The sequence below is a fragment of the Phocoena phocoena genome, chromosome 4, assembly GCF_963924675.1.
Source record: "Phocoena phocoena chromosome 4, mPhoPho1.1, whole genome shotgun sequence".
Lineage (NCBI taxonomy): Eukaryota > Metazoa > Chordata > Mammalia > Artiodactyla > Phocoenidae > Phocoena > Phocoena phocoena.
The window spans coordinates 58,744,351-58,761,850 of record NC_089222.1 but is presented as its reverse complement, the minus strand read 5'-3'; the positions used below and the strand labels follow the sequence as shown (position 1 = coordinate 58,761,850).

The following is a 17,500-nucleotide window of genomic DNA, read 5'->3' as shown; positions in this document are numbered from 1 at the left end:
GACAGTGCAGTGGTCAATACCGCACACACTCAGGGCCAGACTGCCTGGTGTAAACCCCAGCTCTCCTACTCCCTGGCTTGGTAACTTTAGGTTAGGATTCTGTGAATCCATTTCTGCATCAGTGAACATACAGGAAGCACTGTGTAATGCTAGTTATTGGTATCTCTGGTGGTGACCCTGTAAAAAAGCATTCCTGCTACATGGCTCTGTGTTCTCTCCCCTCCACCACACATTCTTTCCTAATCTATCCTCTTCTTTGCTTCAGCACATCTTCTTTCATCTCTTGGAGCATTTCAGGCTCATCTACAAGATAAGACACAAACACTAGAGACCTAGCACAAGACCACCTGACCAAAGGGCTCCTGAGACCTGAAAGAAGAAAGATTCTCACAAATTGGTTTCTCTGAAACCAAATGCCAGTGAAAATCCTGATGCCTCAGAAAGTAATTCTCTCCACTGTCAAGAGGAGTGGAGATTTTACAATGAATTACTTGCCTGTTCAAGTAACAGCTTGAAACTGGCACCTCCAGGGCCACAAAGAAAATCATACGGTCAACTCAAGCTCATTCCAAATGTTAAAGGGACCCAACTGATCCTGGCATGTCGGAGCAGGGAAAGGACTTTACAAATCATCTAGATCAAGGGTCACATACCCAAATACCCAGCGTACCAGCCAGGTCACGAATCACAAAGGGACTGGGGCCAGCTGGGGACAGTGTGTCCTGTATGAAGGGAGGGCTGCTACTCAGCTCCAGCCACTGCTGTCACGGGCCTGGGACTGCCAGAGGCTCTGAGTGTTTAAAAGAAGCTGGAAAGTCAGATTGTGGGGAGGGGGGGGTAGGCGCAAGCAAAACACACCTGCAAGACAGATATGGTCCAAGTGCTGCCGGGTTTCACACCTTGAACCAGACAGGGCAGGGCAAGCCTCAGACCCCTGGAGATCACACAGCTACCACGCTAATCTAATGGTGGGGAGGGGACTAGGGTCCCCAGCTGTTCACAGACTCAATAAAGAATATGACTTATATAAGAACTACTTTTCTTCTAATGTAAAAGGATACTGTGATATTAAAACCAAATTTTCCTTCCAAACACTGCTAAATTGATGAGTTTTCATTTCCCATTTTCTCAAATGAGGAGATTCCAAAAGCACAACCGTCCTGTACTGTACACAGACTTTACATTAGAGAGGGGACCTTCACACTTGCACTATTCACAACCGCCAGCGAGACCAATCTTCCATTTGATGGTTGAGACTGAAAGGTTACGGGGCTTGCCCCCAGTCTCCAGATCCCTCGCAAAGGCAGGAGAGGAAGCCAGGCTCCCGAGTCCCAATTAGTCTCCGTCTCCTCCACCAGGGCAGGTAAACTCTGCCCCAAGAGTGGCCCAAGAAGTGACAGCCTGGATGCACACCCAGGATAAATGTGATCAAAAACAACATTTGGGGCCAAGTTTTTTCACCATCACCTCTTCAAAGTTCCACAGGAGCTCAGAGGTAGAAGAAGCCTGGATAACCCGATAGCCCAGACCACCTCATCTGCATCCCAACTGGGGGTCTTCCTGTCTGGCGTGGATAAGGGACTCATGGTTGCAATGCTGGATAACAATGCCACTGGAGGACTTAGGTTTGCCTGGCCATGACACTCTGATCTCCAGGCCTGGCCCTCAGAATGTCTACATCCCTCTCCACCCTCTCACAACCCACTTCCCTCTCCCCACCCCCAGACACTGCCTCTGTATGTTCCCTTCCTAGTCTCTCTTCTCCTGTTTGCTCCATTTCCCCAACTAATTGGCTTCCTGATGAAAAAGAACTTATTGCCTTTCGATTCTTGTTCTCAGTCTGCAGGCATTAGTCAAGGATGACTGACTTAAGCTGGGAGCACAGAGGTCACACACTTGAGACACAGAACTGAAAGAACTTGCCCACTAAGTCAAGACAAGGTACCCTGGAGGCAGAGCAGGGGCTGGGGAAGCGGGGCCTGCATTCCACCCAGGATGACTGCAGCTGTGGGAGGCAAGACCGCCAAATACAGCTGTGTAAGCTGCGCACTGCACAACTCCAAGGGCACCACTCCAAGAGGCCAGGCTGAGAGTGGCGCCATCTGGAGTTGCGTTAACAGAGCAGCCCAGGGAGGGGTCAGTGGCCCAACCTGCAGGCACATGGAAATGGGGGTCTGGCTATTAGGAGATGAAGCACATCTTTCAATGAGTCAAGTAATAGTGACTGAATGGCCAACTGAGTTTCCTATAATGGAGTGTGCTTACAAACTCCCTGGCAGCTTAGTTAAAATAAGGACTGCCCAGCCCTCCCCAGAAATTCAGAATCCTCAGCTCTAGGGGCGGGATAGGAATATGTGTGTTGTTTTTTTAACAACCAGCCTCTTGAGAAACCCTAGCAAACAGAGTTGAGGCTTAGGAGAACACAAACACTACAAGGGCCAATACTGGGTTACCGAGGGGAAAATGTTTATATTTTTATATGTTTATTCCTTCCATTCCAGCACTACTTTATGAATAATGTTATTTCTAAAGACCATTAATGATGGCAATCACATATAATCCATGAAGCAAATGCCACGAGAAACCCCAACCCTGGCTATTCCTTACCACGATTTTTAAGAGCAGACAGATACCCTAGACCCTAAAATGAAAGAGCTATTTTGACAGCTTGCTAAATTGATGGCCACCATTCGCCAAATCATAGGAAATCCATGCTCTTGCTAACAAGGTTCCTCTTTCCAACATTTCAGTGTGGCAAATACCCAGACACATACCTTGGGCTCCTCCTTCATCACCTGTTCAATGAGCTCGGATTTCATGGGAGGTTTTGAATACTGGCCTGAGAGAAGGCCGTGTCCTAACTTAGTCCTGGACAGGAGGGAGAAACAGACAAAAAGGTTATTGCTGTTTCCCCTCAGAGATAATAAAATTACCTACAAATATCAATAAGTACAGCTGCTTTTAGGTGGAACACTGTATCTCAATTACTCACAAATAACTTATCTGTCTGATTCTGCTTCATACTGATTCCATTTTCAACTTTTCTCAGTACTTTACAATTTTACTGATTTTTTTCTTTTTACAAAAGCAACACACGCTTATTTCAGAATACTTTTAAAAATACAGGCAATAAAGAAGAGAATTGCCTTTAATTCTGCAACCCAGAGAAAACCACTATGAACACTATATCAGATACTTAAAAATTACAACAGGGCACTTACATCTGTGTGTTGAAATCTTGTGTTGGATCTAAAGGAGAGTAGTCAAATATTCTTGGAAGATTTCCTACATACCTAGAAAATGAAAAGCAACGGTCAAAACATAGGAACTGAGAGATGAACAGAACCCAAATAAGCTATCATCCTAGCTAAGACCTTCTTGCCTTTCTGTCAACACTAATTCACCCACCTGAAGAGAATTTTTTCCTGAGCTCCTACCTCTGCAGTCATATTCATGGGCCTCCCTAAAGGGTTTATGCTTCTATCAATGGGTCTCAACCCCAGGTACGAGTTAGAATCCCCTAAAGAGTTTCTAGAAAAAATACGAAAGCCAGAGCCACCCCCAGATGTTCTGATTTCACTGCCTGAGGCTGAGGCCTGGGATTTGAAATCTTTTACAAGTTCCCCAGGTGAGTCTAACATGTAGTCAGAGTCAAGGACCACTGGTTTACGCCATCTCAACTACCTTCCCCAAAACGAAAGGTAAGGTTAGGAATTGTTCTGGTGGCGTCAAAATGAACAATGACAGCAGTAACAACTACCGTTTCTGAAGCGTTTCCTAAACTGCCTGATTAAGACTTCATTACAACCATATGAGGAAGGGATTATTGTCATTACCTCATTTTGAGAGATGAGAAATCAGGGTGCAAATGCATTAGGTACCTTCCAAAATCACCCAAGAGGGAGTGAGGAAGCCCAGAGTAGACCCAGGCAGCCTGGCGCCCAAGCTGTGCCCTGAACCTCGCTGCCAGATGTACCTGCGCCATCCACAGTCCCTTGCGCAGCCCACAAGCCCTCCTTCTGACCAGTTCACCTGACAGAGCAGTCTAACTGTAACCATCCATCTCTCATCTCAACACACAATCATTTCTTTTTTTTTTAATTTTCCTCCAAACGTGTCAAAAATATATTTTCCTGTATTAGTTGTTTCCAGGAGTACATATCTGTCAGTCTGTCTACAGAGCAATCTTCAAAATTAAGTAGATGAACAAACTAATATCTTTTTCATTGAACAAGCATGTTTTTCAAGAGAAAGCATATAATGAATTCATTACATTTAAATAATTATACATAGATTGGGAATTATTTTAGTTTTAATTTTTTTAACATCTTTATTGGAGTATAATTGCTTTATAACGTAGTGAATCAGCTATAGTTATACATATGTCCCCACATCCCCTCCCTCTTGCGTCTCCCTCCCACCCCTCCCTATCCCACCCCTCTAGGTGGTCACAGAGCACCAAGCTGAACTCCCTGTGCTATGTGGCTGCTTCCCACTAGCTATCTATTTTACATTTGGTAGTGTATATATGTCCATGCCACTCTCTCACTTCGTCCCAGCTTACCCTTCCCCCTCCCCGTGTCCTCAAGTCCATTCTCTACATCTGCTGCGTCTTTATTCCTGTCCTGCCCCTAGGTTTTTCAGAATCATTTTTTTTTTTTAGATTCCATATATATGTCAACACACAATCATTTCTTTCACTTCTTAAGTTCATTTCCTATTTCACACCCCCTGCTTTGTGCTGTTCACCTTTCCCTCTTGAGGCTTGGACTCTCTGAGCCTGACAGCTCTAGGAAGAAGCATCCAGAAGCAGATCCCTCTCCCTGTCCTTTCCTGCACCCTGCCCTGCCTGCTTCTCCGACCTCATTCCCACCCCTCTCTCCCAGACCACAACGCCCCAGCTATTTCCCCTTCTTGCTGCCCAGGGCACACCAAGCTCGCTCCTGCTTCAGGGTCATGCCATCCTGCTGTCTCTTTCCTGGAACGCTCTCTCTACGGACCCTTGCTCCCTTTCATGTTCCATATCACCTGAGCCTGGCTTACTTTCTTCTTGGCATGAATCACTATTTCCAACTATACAATTTATTTATGTTCTTGTTTATTATCTATCTTTCTAGAGATCACATACTAGAATATAATCTCCATGAAGGCAGAGACTTTAAATGACTGCATCTCCAGCACTAGAACAGCATCTAACACGTAAAAGGCACTCGATAAATATGTGTTGAATGAAGATATTCATATCATTTAATCACACAACCAATTTTCATAACTGACTACCTAATGACCCAACGGAACAGGCATAACTGCAGTAAAGTCTTGGCAGAGAACCATGATACGCTACAGTTAGTAATGACCTCTAATTAGATCCCTGAAATACTAGAAACTTCTAGGCACCTGCTGATTACAAACTCGGAATTTGTATCCAAGGTTATGTACCAACATAAAAATTAACAGAGCACACGTCTCTGGAATAGTCCCATTCAAATGGCTTTTGGTTGTATCACTAGAACAACAATTCCATTTAGAAATTTTCAATGGACCAAAAGCCAAATAATAGATAAACCAAACTATATTCAGAGTCAGAGGTTGCACTGAAGAATTCTTAATTAATATACAACACGATAAACATTACAAACATTAGCTCTCTTACAATCCAGTCTTTATCATATCTCAAAACCTGACAAGACAAAAAAAAATCCACTGGTAAGATGAACATTAGTGAAAAGCTTACGCTTTCCGGCAAGGTTGATGGAGAAGAATAAAGTTAAAGGGGGTAATAAATCTTTGATGTCAGAAAAGTCCATTTTGCTAGTAATTTATATTCCTTTTCTAATCAATGAGGAATATCCTCTATTACAACAAAATTAAATTAAAAGGCAGCAGTAGGGGTTTCCCTGCAGTAATTAAGAATCCACCTGCCAATGCAGGGGACAGGGGTTCAAGCCCTGGTCCAGGAAGATCCTACATGCCGCAGAGCAACTAAGCCCGTGCGCCACAACTACTGAGCCTGCGCTCTAGAGCCTGCGAGCCACAACTACTGAAGCCCTCGTGCCTAGAGCCCATGCTCTGCAACAGAGAAGCCACCACAATGAGAAGCTTATGCACCGCCAACAAAGAGTAGCTGCCATTCGCTGCAACTAGAGAAGGCCCACGCGCAGCAACGACTACCCAACGCAACCAAAATTTAAAAATAAAAATTTTAAAAGGCAGCAGTAATGCTGGATAATTTTCAAAGTATCAATACTTACATCTTCAATTTGTAATCTAGTGGTTTTCAAAGCAAAAAACAGTTTTGCTACCTGACAATCCATCTTTGTTGTCATTCAATTCATACACCAGTTTATTTAGATTTTGCTCCTCATCGGAATTATTTTGAAATGTAAACTGGGTTCAAGTGGCAGTCAGGGTATTAAGGAGTCCAGCTGATGTTCCCGAATTACACCGTGGTTGTGCATAAGTCATTTAATCTTTCTGTGAGTCACTCTTTCTACTTACAAAATGGAGACACCAGTCCTGGACGTAACTCCACTGAGTTAGTCCCACTGGGGAAAAAGGAATTTGAAGAGCAAGTACTTCAACCCAGTGATATTTGGTAAAAGAACCAAAAGACCAAGGACAAGTATGAAAAATAAGTTGCTCATGTTCTAATATATACAGTAAATGTTTAGGAAATAGAATACAAAATGTTAGATACTACAAAATTCTACAACCCTTGAAACGAGACCAGGTGAGAGATTCAAATCTTAATTCCAAATTATAGACATGAGGTACTTTTTTTTTTTTTTTTTTTTTGCAGTACGTGGGCCTCTCACTGTTGTGGCCTCTCCCATTGCGGAGCACAGGCTCCAGACGCACAGGCTCAGCGGCCATGGCTCACAGGCCCAGCCACTCCACGGCATGTGGGATCTTCCCAGACCGGGGCACGAACCCGTGTCCCCTGCATCGGCAGGCGGACTTTCAACCACTGCACCACCTGGGAAGCCCTGAGGTACATTTTTTCATTGAAGAAAAAATTCAGAAAGTTAATTGTTCATCAAACTTTGAAGTGTAGAAAATATTTTCAAAAACTGTAGGCTGTAAAGCACTAAAAATGTTGTTGAGCTTTTTAACAAAAGAATGTAAGTGTCTTCCATTCTAGTTTAAAAGAAATAATAATTATACAACACCTACAATAAGGACTTTCCCTCAATAGTTAAAAAAAAAAATCTTGGAGCATGAGACAGATAAGATGAAGCTACACTGTTTCCAAATCAAATGATAAAACAGGTATGAGACATGGGTAAGAATTTATAAAAATAATACAATGCATGATGCGTATCTCTGAAAAGGTTTTCGCATCTCAGAGCTTCAAACTTGCTCCTCCTTTTCTCCAAAACCCTGTCTACACTCCCCCCGCACATCAGTCAAGGTGAGTATCCCTTTGTGTGTCCCTTCTTCAAAGAGATCTTCCCTGACCACCTCCTTCCCTTTTCCTTCATGGAATTTACCATATTTTTAACCATGCAGTTGTTCTTATGATTACAGATACTCTTCAGCAAAGGATGGGGTTACAGCCCAATAAACCCATCATAAGTTGATGATATCGTCCATTGAAAATGCATTTACAATACCTAACCTATCAAACATTGAAGCTTAGTCTAGCCCACCTTAACCATGCTCAGAACACTTACATTAGCCTACAGTTGGGCAAAATCATCTAGCACAGTCTATTCGATAATAAAGTGTTGACTATCCAATCTAGTTTATTGAATACTGTACTGAAAGTGAAAAACAGAAAGGCTGTCTGGGTACAGAATGGTTGTGGGCATATCAGTTGTTTACCCTCAGGGTCGCGTGCCCGCCTGAGAGCTATGGCTGCTGCCCTGCCCAGCGTCACAGGAGGGTATGTACCTCCTGTCACTATCCCAGAAAAAGAGCAAAATTCGAAGTACAGTTTCTACTGAACACGTATCACTTCTGCACCATCTTGAAGTCAAAAGATCTGAAGTCGAATCATCACAAGTTGGGGACGGTCTACATTTATTTAATGTCTGTTTCCCCAACTGGAGCTGGGCACCACTGAACCCCCCATACCCAGCACACTGCTAAGCAGAGCAGAACCCGCTCTTTATTGGCTGGATGGAAAAAATTAAAACCTGGCATGGAAAACCGACCATAAATTTCCAAAGCCAGCAACAGTATGAAGAGGTAAGACTTCAAATACCAAGAGAGGAAGGAAAAGGACATCTGATATACTTTTATTAACTACCTTTAAAATCATTAGCATTCAACTCCACGTGAGTTAAAAATTGCCCTGCGCTGTCCCTAGCATGCTATCTGCCCGTCATTCTGTCTTAGCACATGTGTGTCCTCTTCCATACTTGAACCAAGGTCGAATCCTACCTGCTCTGGGAAACACCAGAGATGATTTCCTAAACTGAGGCAGTGGCTGCCCGTGAGCTGCAGCTACCAGTCTCTGCGGCTCCCTGTCCTAAGCACAGTCGAAGGAAGAAAAGGGCCAGAGACACAGCCCCTCTGCCCCTCAAGCAAGGAAGGAAGCAGGCAGCCTGAACGTGTACAGGTGGGAAGCACCCTAAATCAGTGCCTCCCAATTCCTTGTGGTGAAGGGCCAGCTAGTTTGTTGATTTCAACTCATATAGATGATACCTTTAAAAATACAATAAAAATAAATTATAGTTGACCCCTGAACAACACAGGAGTCAGGGGCACCAACCCTCGGCACAATCGGAATTCCACGCATAACTTTACAGTCAGCCCTTTGGATTCGCAGTTCCTCCTTATCCATGGTTTTAACCAACCGCAGATCCTGTAGTATGGTAGTACGTATTTATTGAAAAAATCCACATATAAGTGGACCCATGCAGTTCACACCCATGTTGTTCAAGGGTCAACTGTACTGAAAAAATGAAATGCCACTTACAAAAAACGGCAACGTCAAAGGCCTACTACAATTTCTGAATGCTCACTCTCAATTTCCATACCTGTCTCGTTTCGGATCCACATCCAGCAGTCCAAGGACCAGCACCATCTACGTACCACATTTTGAGTAGCAAAAAAAGAAAAGCTTAAATCCTCTTAGAATCTCCACTCACTCACCACTGACCAACCAGATCACTGAACCTCTCCTAGCGCATCTATAGGAAGAGATGTGGCAGTTTTGCTGTGAAGCTTAATGATTATTACTTTCTTGGCATAGAGGGTATTGGTCTAAAATTGGAAGCCATTATTAATATGACAAATCCCTGTAGGAGGTTTTTCAGTTTACAAAGCTCTTCTTATCTCACCTGATCCCCATAACACTTGACAAGTGTTCTCACCCAGCTTCATGCGGGAAGTCACAGCACAGATGGTGAAGGGCTTCCTCAGCACACACTACCTGACTGGACGTGGAGGGGATGCAGGGCAGGCTGTGCACCCTGGTCTACACGGGACACTTACGCTCTCTGGAATTCCGGGATGCTGAAGATGGCCTGCATCACAGAACTGAGATAGCAACTGTTGCCCAGGTTCTTGAGACCCGTGTATCCGGGGCCGTACATGGGCTTCAGCTTCGTCCCCGTCTCCTGGATCACCTCCCACTCGCTGATCCGCGGCTTGCTATCATTGTCCTGGAGGCCGTTCTCTGTCTGGGGCAACGTCATTGAAGAAATACAACTTTAACAATGATTATCATTCAAACATCATGCCCCACCAATTATTTCCAACAGCAATAGATGTTTCTGCCATTCTTCCCCAGTTAAACAGAGAAATAAACAACCTCATTTAAAAAGACTGACGTGGTGATAGTTACACAAGACAAATGAACTTAATGCCACAGAACTGTACACTTAAAAAATGGTTAAAACAGTAAATTTTACACTAGGTGTATCTCTCCACAATTTAAAAAAACCCCACATTTAAAAGATTTTAAAATAAAAGAGACAGAGACTGGGAGGAAAGGAGATAGGAGGAGGAAGAAGACAAATAGGAATCAAAAAAAAGAAGCAAGTAGAATAATCTCAAGGGCAGATACAATGCAACACAGCAAACAAAAAGCAAGGCAGTTGGAGAAGAAAGTGGAATAAAACCATGGGGTTCGGGAGAAGCTCGACATGGGAGGGAGGTTTAAAGAAGAGCACAGAAAACAAATTAAAAAGTGACATGAGTGGGCTTCCCTGGTGGCGCAGTGGTTGAGAGTCCGCCTGCCGATGCAGGGGACATGGGTTCGTGCCCCGGTCCGGGAGGATCCCACATGCCGTGGAGCGGCTGGGCCCGTGAGCCATGGCCGCTGAGCCTGAGCGTCCGGAGCCTGTGCTCCGCAACAGGAGAGGCCACAACCGTGAGAAGCCCACGTACCGCAAAAAAAAAAAAAAAAAGTGACATGAGTGAGAAAGAGGAGTTAGAGAGGAGAACATGAGGAGAGGGAGATGACATGGGCTAAAGCAAAACACGCACAGTTAACCAGCTCCTCATAAGGACAAATATTACACAGTCACAATACCAGCCTGAAAACACAATATGAAATGAGGCAAAGCGTTTCCATCAACAATAATCTGTTGGCTTATTCTTTCCACCCCTTTCCTGCCCCAGGAGCTCTGCTTCCCTTCCTGTAATCAATTAAAGTGATGTTGGTCACAGATTATTTTAAAGGTCATCTCCCTGTACCTTCTCCCTTTAGTGAACAAAGAGTGATTCACGCAACTCTCCATCAAAGGAGACAGGAATTTTGCAAGTAAACTCCAACTAAAACAAAATGGTACTGGATGAGGTGCCATTTTTACTATAAAATAAAAATTAAAAATCTAAGCTGATAACCAAAGCAAAATACTAATTAAGTTAAAGAAGTAAATGCAAACATTAAAACCTAAAACCTAGAAAATTAAGATTTGTGTGATAGGAATTATATAAATAAACCAAACAGTTTCCCCGCAAAGTGGGAATAGAGACAAAAGGAGACCTTTCTTACCCCATGCATATGAAGCATATCAATTCCAAAATGCGCTAAGTGCTTGGCCAAATGAGGATCCAAAACAGGTTCCTCTTCTTGGAAAGAATAAACATCTAGAAGGTGAAGAGAAAATAAGCACTGAGATCTGTAATCAAGTCATTCAATAATCAACACATATTTACCGAGCTCCTACTATGCCCTGGGCTTGGGATATAGCAATAAACAAAACAAAAATCTCTGTGAGTTTCAACTGGGGGGGAAGACAGATGATAAAAAATAAGCATAATAAATAGGTATTTTTGTAAATATACCCATAATATCAATTCTTTTGACATTTCATAAAGTAATTTTAAAAAGGTTTCTGAAACAAGAAAAAAAGAACAGTGTCTAAAGTTAAAATAATTTAAAATTAGACAAATACAAATGCCTAACATGGATTGTTCTAACCCGAACCCCAGTGGCATAGATATAAGTTCTGGAGGAGGGAAGGGTGATGGAGGAAACAGCCACGCCGTCTGCCCACGCAGGGAGAACCTGTGAGGAACAGAGAACACACAGGCCCTCGGGGCTGCCGAATGGCTGGACCGCAGTGTGAGGTCCAGGACAAAACAAAATTCTGCCTGTGGAACCCTCTATAGTCTCTCTGGTAGTCCCAGACCTACCACCTCACGACCCTCCACCTCCGCCTGCCCCCTCATCCCCTCTTCCCTACTTCAGTGTCCACACCCCACAGAGCTGGTGAGGGATCTGTGAAGACTGCTGTGCTTCCCAAATGCGTCCACCCTACAGCACACAGAAGAAGATGATGATGCATTTAGCGCAGTGGGGTAACTCAGGAGGCTCCACCCGCCCCAGGACCTGAGGTATCAGCATGTTGGCCTCGTCCGTAACCCACTCACGGCACACCGGTGTTGGGAAGCTGTGTGTTTGGGGGTGGCAGGGGAGGGTTCTCTCCTCAGGACCCTCAATATCCCCCCTGACAACATAAGGCTTTAGATCGCACCTGGCTTCTTGCGGTATGATTCAAAGCAGCAGCATTACCTGGGAGCTTGTGAGAAATGCAAAATCTCGGGCCCAACCCCAAACCAACTGAATGAGAATCTGCCTTTTAACAAGATCTCCACGTGCACAGCAAAGTCTGAGAAGCACTGCCTAGCGTTTTTTGTTTTTTTTTTAAATATTGATTGATTGATTGATTGATTGCTATGTTGGGTCTTCATTTCTGTGCGAGGGCTTTCTCTAGTTGCGGCAAGTGGGGGCCACTCTTCATCGCGGTGCGCGGGCCTCTCACTATCACGGCCTCTCTTGTTGTGGAGCACAGGCTCCAGACGCACAGGCTCAGTAATTGTGGCTCACGGGCCCAGTTGCTCCGCAGCATGTGGGATCTTCCCAGACCAGGGCTTGAACCCGTGTCCCCTGCACTGGCAGGCAGGCTCTCAACCACTGCGCCACCGGGGAAGCCCTGCCTAGCGTTTTCAAAAGCTATCCAAACTGCTGCCTTATCTGTCGTCATAGGGCAGTGCAATGCAGTAGAGGGAAACATTTTCAGGCCCATTTTGCATGTAAGGAAACGAGGGTTAGAAAAGTTAAATCATTTGCCTCAAACCCCTCACGTGGCCCAGAACCCAGGTATTCCGACTCGCGGCCCAGTCCTTTTTCCTCTGCACTAGACTATTTCCTCAGATCTCTCAGGAGACCAAGAGGCTCAGTGAAGCACCATCCTAGGCCCTTAACAGGAATGGAGAGTCAAAAACCACAATTTCTTCACTTCTAAATTTGAAAAACAAAATCTGAAAATAGATATAAAGATATTATTCTTTAGGACAGTAAAAGATAGACTGTTCAAGGAGTTTCTTGCTCTTTGGAACAATACCAGGAGTAGAACAAAAAGTAATATATATAAAAACTATGGTGACCCTCTGACCCAAACCCAGATACACAGAGACTCACTGCCACCCCAAAAAAGCCACTCTTCCTATTATTAATAGATTAAACATTGTATAGCTTTCTCTTCTATCCCTCTTCCCTTAGGGGCCCATTTTAACTTGTGAATAGCAGCCTTCATCTATATTCCTTTTTTAAATATAATTCAGGGCTCTCAAAAGGAAAAACAAAAGACAAAATCCCCAGCCCAATTAAGAAAAAATTTCCAAAAAGTTTAAATACAAAAAAAAAATCTTTGAACTAATAACTTAAAACAAATACATCAACGATATTTTTAATCTATGACACATGACACCAAAATACCACTCAAATATTGGCTGGAAGGTGAAAATGACACTCCCCAGGCACTTATCTTTGGTTATTATTAACTACTGAGATAGTTTTGAAGACTTAAGACTTTAAGCCTCTAAGCCCCTAAGCCTCTAATTATCAGAGCTCCAAAAGAAAATAAGATTGCTAGAAATGCACCATTGGCATGGGTCTAGGATTTCAAAATAAGTGAAAATCACATAGAACTCTATGGTTCTTAAGCCATTAGGCTCCAGCCTAATGAGAAATTAGTGAGAAATTAACATTTCCTATCTCCAGTCATTAACTGCTCCAAAAATATGCCATGATTTGGTCAGACACAACAGTTACTTCTTACCCCAATAACAAAAACAGGTTAGTGAGTAACACACAAGAAATCTAAAAATGAACTGTGATCCTTAAACTTGGCAATCATGAAGAATTTTAAAATGACATGTAGTCATAGAAAAAAAATTTGAAATAGACTCAGGAGCTGCAAATCGTTACACATTTTTCATTGGGAAATTCACTTTATTTCCAACTTCTGCTTAGCAAAGTCAAGTCTTAGCTCAGAAACTATTGTAGCAAATAAGCATTGCCTGACAAGTATTACCCTGCTGACCCCTTCCTTGACTTAAAAGCTTGGAGCCAAGACACACAGTTAGGAAGTTCACAGAAAGATCCTCCTAGGAATAGTCCAAGCAGAGTTTCATGAGTAACTATGTTTACTTTACAAGGAAACCAGTCATTGTTCCATTTCAAGTTAAATGACAAATTAAGCCATGGAGAGCATGGAGAGACCCACAGAAGGGAAAAGATAAAAGAAAAGGTTTACAGCATGAATAACTAATTGATGTGATAAGCATGTTAGAAAATAGTATGTGCATTAAGTTCCAAAACTAAGGAAAAGGTTAGATAATAGAGATGGAGACTAAGACTGAGACAAAGACTGAGAATCTGTAAGGAATTTACATTAAAATGGTAATCATTTCTTTTCTCTGAATGGGAAGGTTTCTTTTTGGTTTTTTGCTTTTCTTTTTTTCCAAATTTATTATATTTTGATTGAAAAGAATGTTTTATAAGTAATTGCCAAAAATTAAAATGTTTCTATATGGTGGTATACTATTAGGACTAGTGTACCACTGGTCATCCTTGTTCACCCACAGGGATTCACTCACTCATTCATTCATTTATTGATTCATTCATTGTATTCAACAAATATTTACTGAACACCAAATATATACAGATACTGAGGATTTAATATTAAATAAGACAAGCAGGGTCCCTGTCCTCACAAGTTTAACCTTTATTATTTCAAATAGTCCTATAAGAATGCTGGTTTAGTATAAAGGACCTCAACAGATGTCTTCTTGGCTATGGTTTACTCATGTGACTTTGGGCTCTCTTTCCTAAGCCCCAGAAAATGGCAGAAGTCCAAATTCTGCCCTCAGATACCCACAAAGGAAAGCAGAAGGAGAGAGAGGTAGAGGTGTACCTCAACAAGATCTGGTGTTTAGAAAGACTAAAGAAACCAGAGAAGCTGGCTTCACTGCTCTATCATCACAGCTCAAATGGGAAAACAAACAAACCCAGAACTCTTGGTCAAACACCAAGTCACAAGCCAGAGAGGAAAGGATCTCTCCACAGTATGTATGATCCATTCACCCAAACTGCATCTCTCCACCATGAGTTTATATTTGCATGCCTATAGAGCATCTGCCACAGACAGGAAAATAACAAAAACAACAGAATGCTCCAGCAATTAATCTAGAAACCCAAACACAAAATGAATGAGGGCAGAGGTAGACAGTATAACTCCCAGGCCAGACAGAACCTAGACTGTGGTCAGGAAAGGAAAACAATTAAGAGGAAAAAGATGTCCATAAAATTGAAAAAAAGAAGAAAAAGAAAAAAAGGTAAATCAGAGGAGAAAACTTTATCCGTGTGTCTGTCTTCCTCCATCTGTTTACAACACAAATATTTACTGAGCACCTACTATGTGTGAGGGGCTATGCTAGATGAGACAGAATAGTAAACAACAAACGTGGCGCTCAGGCTCTGCCGTCCCAGGTGACCACCGTTAGACGCAGCAACAGGATCTCATGAAAAGTGCCACAGTGAAGCAGCACAGAGGCACACAGAGGGGCACAAACCAGGTCAAAACTAAAATGAAGTAGTCAATGTCTTGATCCAAATCCTTGAGCTGATACCCAGGTCAGGGGTGAAGATGATCAAAGAAGAAAAATCACCTTCAGGCGGCAGTGAGGAGGGAGCCCACGGCGCAGAGGCGGAGGACCTCCGGGCTCACATCGACAAGCTGGCGGGGATCCTGCAGGAGGTGAAGCTGCAGAACAGCAGCACCGACCGCGAGCTGCAGGCCCTGAGGGACCGCATGCTTCGCATGGAGAGGGTCATCCCCCTGACCCAGGATCACGAGGATGAGAACGAAGAAGCCGGTGAGGCCACGTGAGCCCAGCCCCAAGGGTCTGAGGCAGCAGAGCAGGAAGCCCCCAGTGACCGAGCACCTCCCGCGCGGCCTCCTCGCCGCCCCTGTCGAGCTGGGAGTGGGTGTCGAGGCTGATGGAGGAGGACCCCGCCTTCCATCGGGGGCGCCTTCGCTGGCTCAAGCAGGAGCAGCTGCGGCTGCAGGGACTGCAGGCTCCGGGGGGCCGGGGCGGGGGGCTGCGCAGACCCCCCCACCCGCTTCATGCCCCCTCGTGACTGCACGCTGCGCTTCCCCTTCAAGAGCAACCCCCAGCACCGCGAGTCCTGGCCGGGGGCGGGGGCCGGGGAGTCCCCAGCGCCACCCCTGCCCCCGAGGAGCTCACCCCCTCTCCGGCCACCCCTGCCCACAGGCCCCCAAGTCCCCGCAGTCCCCGCGGGAATTCCCTGGACAGAGGGGGCCGATCCCGGGGAGGGGGTTCTGCACAGCCCGAACCCCAGAACTTCCAGCCCAAAAAGCACATTATCCCCAGCAGCCCCAATCATACCCAGCCCAGAGGCCCCCAGGGCCCCGCTACCCCGCATACACTACGCCCCCGTGGATGAGACGGCAGCGCTCAGCCCCTGACCTCAAGGAGACTGGGGCGGCCGTGTGAGCCCCGCATCTTGGGCAGAGAGGGCCTGGCGGAGCCCCTTGCTGGGAGGAGATGCTGCTTCCCCAGAGGCCCTGGGGCAGGAGGCCCTAGAGACCAGAGAGAAGGTCCGAGTAGGTGATAGAAGATGTAGGGGCAACTGGGCCGGAGGCTGAGGGAGGAAGGAAGAGGGCACGGAGCTGCCAGGAGCAAACCAAAGTGAAGGAGAGCGACGGGAAGCTGCCTCAGCGCTGCCCCTTGCGAGGGGGGCGGGGGGGGGGGGCACAAACGCTGCTAGGGTGGGTGGGGGGCTGGGGTGCCGCATAGTCGGTGTTTGACTTTCTTTTCAAGTGGGGGCAAAGGGCAGAGAACCTAGGGGGAGGTAAGGTCTCCCCCGTCCTGGCCCTGTCTGTCTGTCCGTCTGTGGTGGGTTTCTGTTTCCAGGGAGGTGTGGTGGGATCATAAGTCATTCCTCTCCCCTTTCAGGCCTCCTGCTATATTTGAGGGACCTGTCTGGTGTCTGGTTTGCCTGGGGTCCCTGAGGATGTGGGACCTTTCAATAAAGGATGGAAAACAGAAAAAAAAAAAAAAATCACCTTCAGATGCTGCTGAGCTGGTGCAGGGGCCAGTGGGATAGGCAATTTCACTGCTGCCATGGGCATTACAGGAAGACTCTCCTGTAATCACCAAGGCTTTGAGGATTCTTCTCAGGTAAACTAATTTCTATGATGAAAGAAAACACACCTTCTCTTGCCTCCAACCCTCTTCATTCCTTTCCCACCAAGAACCTCAACCTTGCTCTGCCAAACGAATGTCTCCTCCCACAGAGGAAAGCTTTTTGTTTGCCTGTATGGTGATCTGTTTCTTATTTTGTTTGCGGCTGTACCCATGGAACCCAGAGTGGAATTCGATATGGGGCCCACTTTTATTACCCAGCCACCACAATGGCCTAGCCTGGAGGGATCAAGGCTTCCTGGAAGAACTAATCCTAGGCTGAGACCTCAAGATGAGTAGGAGTTTCTCACTGAGCAGGTATGTCCTTACTGGAGAGAAGGAAACCAGGACAACTGGATCACACGACCATTAAACATCTGAGTTCACAACCTGTTTGGATTCCATGTTCACTAAGCAATATTCTAAATATAATTCAGCTTCCCACAGGCAGGGAACATACTGGTCGAGTTGACATAAACATCCCACTTACAGGTGGTTGTGGTTCTCACTAGAAACTAAAAACTAAACACCCCGACTTTAACACTTTGTC

General features: G+C 44.9%; 1 protein-coding gene across 1 annotated transcript in view; it reads right to left on the bottom strand.

Annotated features, from left to right (window-relative positions):
- Window positions 1–17,500, bottom strand: part of USP13 (ubiquitin specific peptidase 13) — a 117,290-nt gene that overhangs the window by 49,333 nt on the left and 50,457 nt on the right. The window contains exons 7-10 of the mRNA XM_065876127.1: window positions 10,949–11,043; window positions 9,442–9,629; window positions 3,222–3,293; window positions 2,775–2,868 (exon numbers count right to left, since the gene is read on the bottom strand). Coding sequence (XP_065732199.1) covers window positions 2,775–2,868; window positions 3,222–3,293; window positions 9,442–9,629; window positions 10,949–11,043 — 449 coding nt within the window. The remainder of the gene's footprint in view (window positions 1–2,774; window positions 2,869–3,221; window positions 3,294–9,441; window positions 9,630–10,948; window positions 11,044–17,500) is intronic.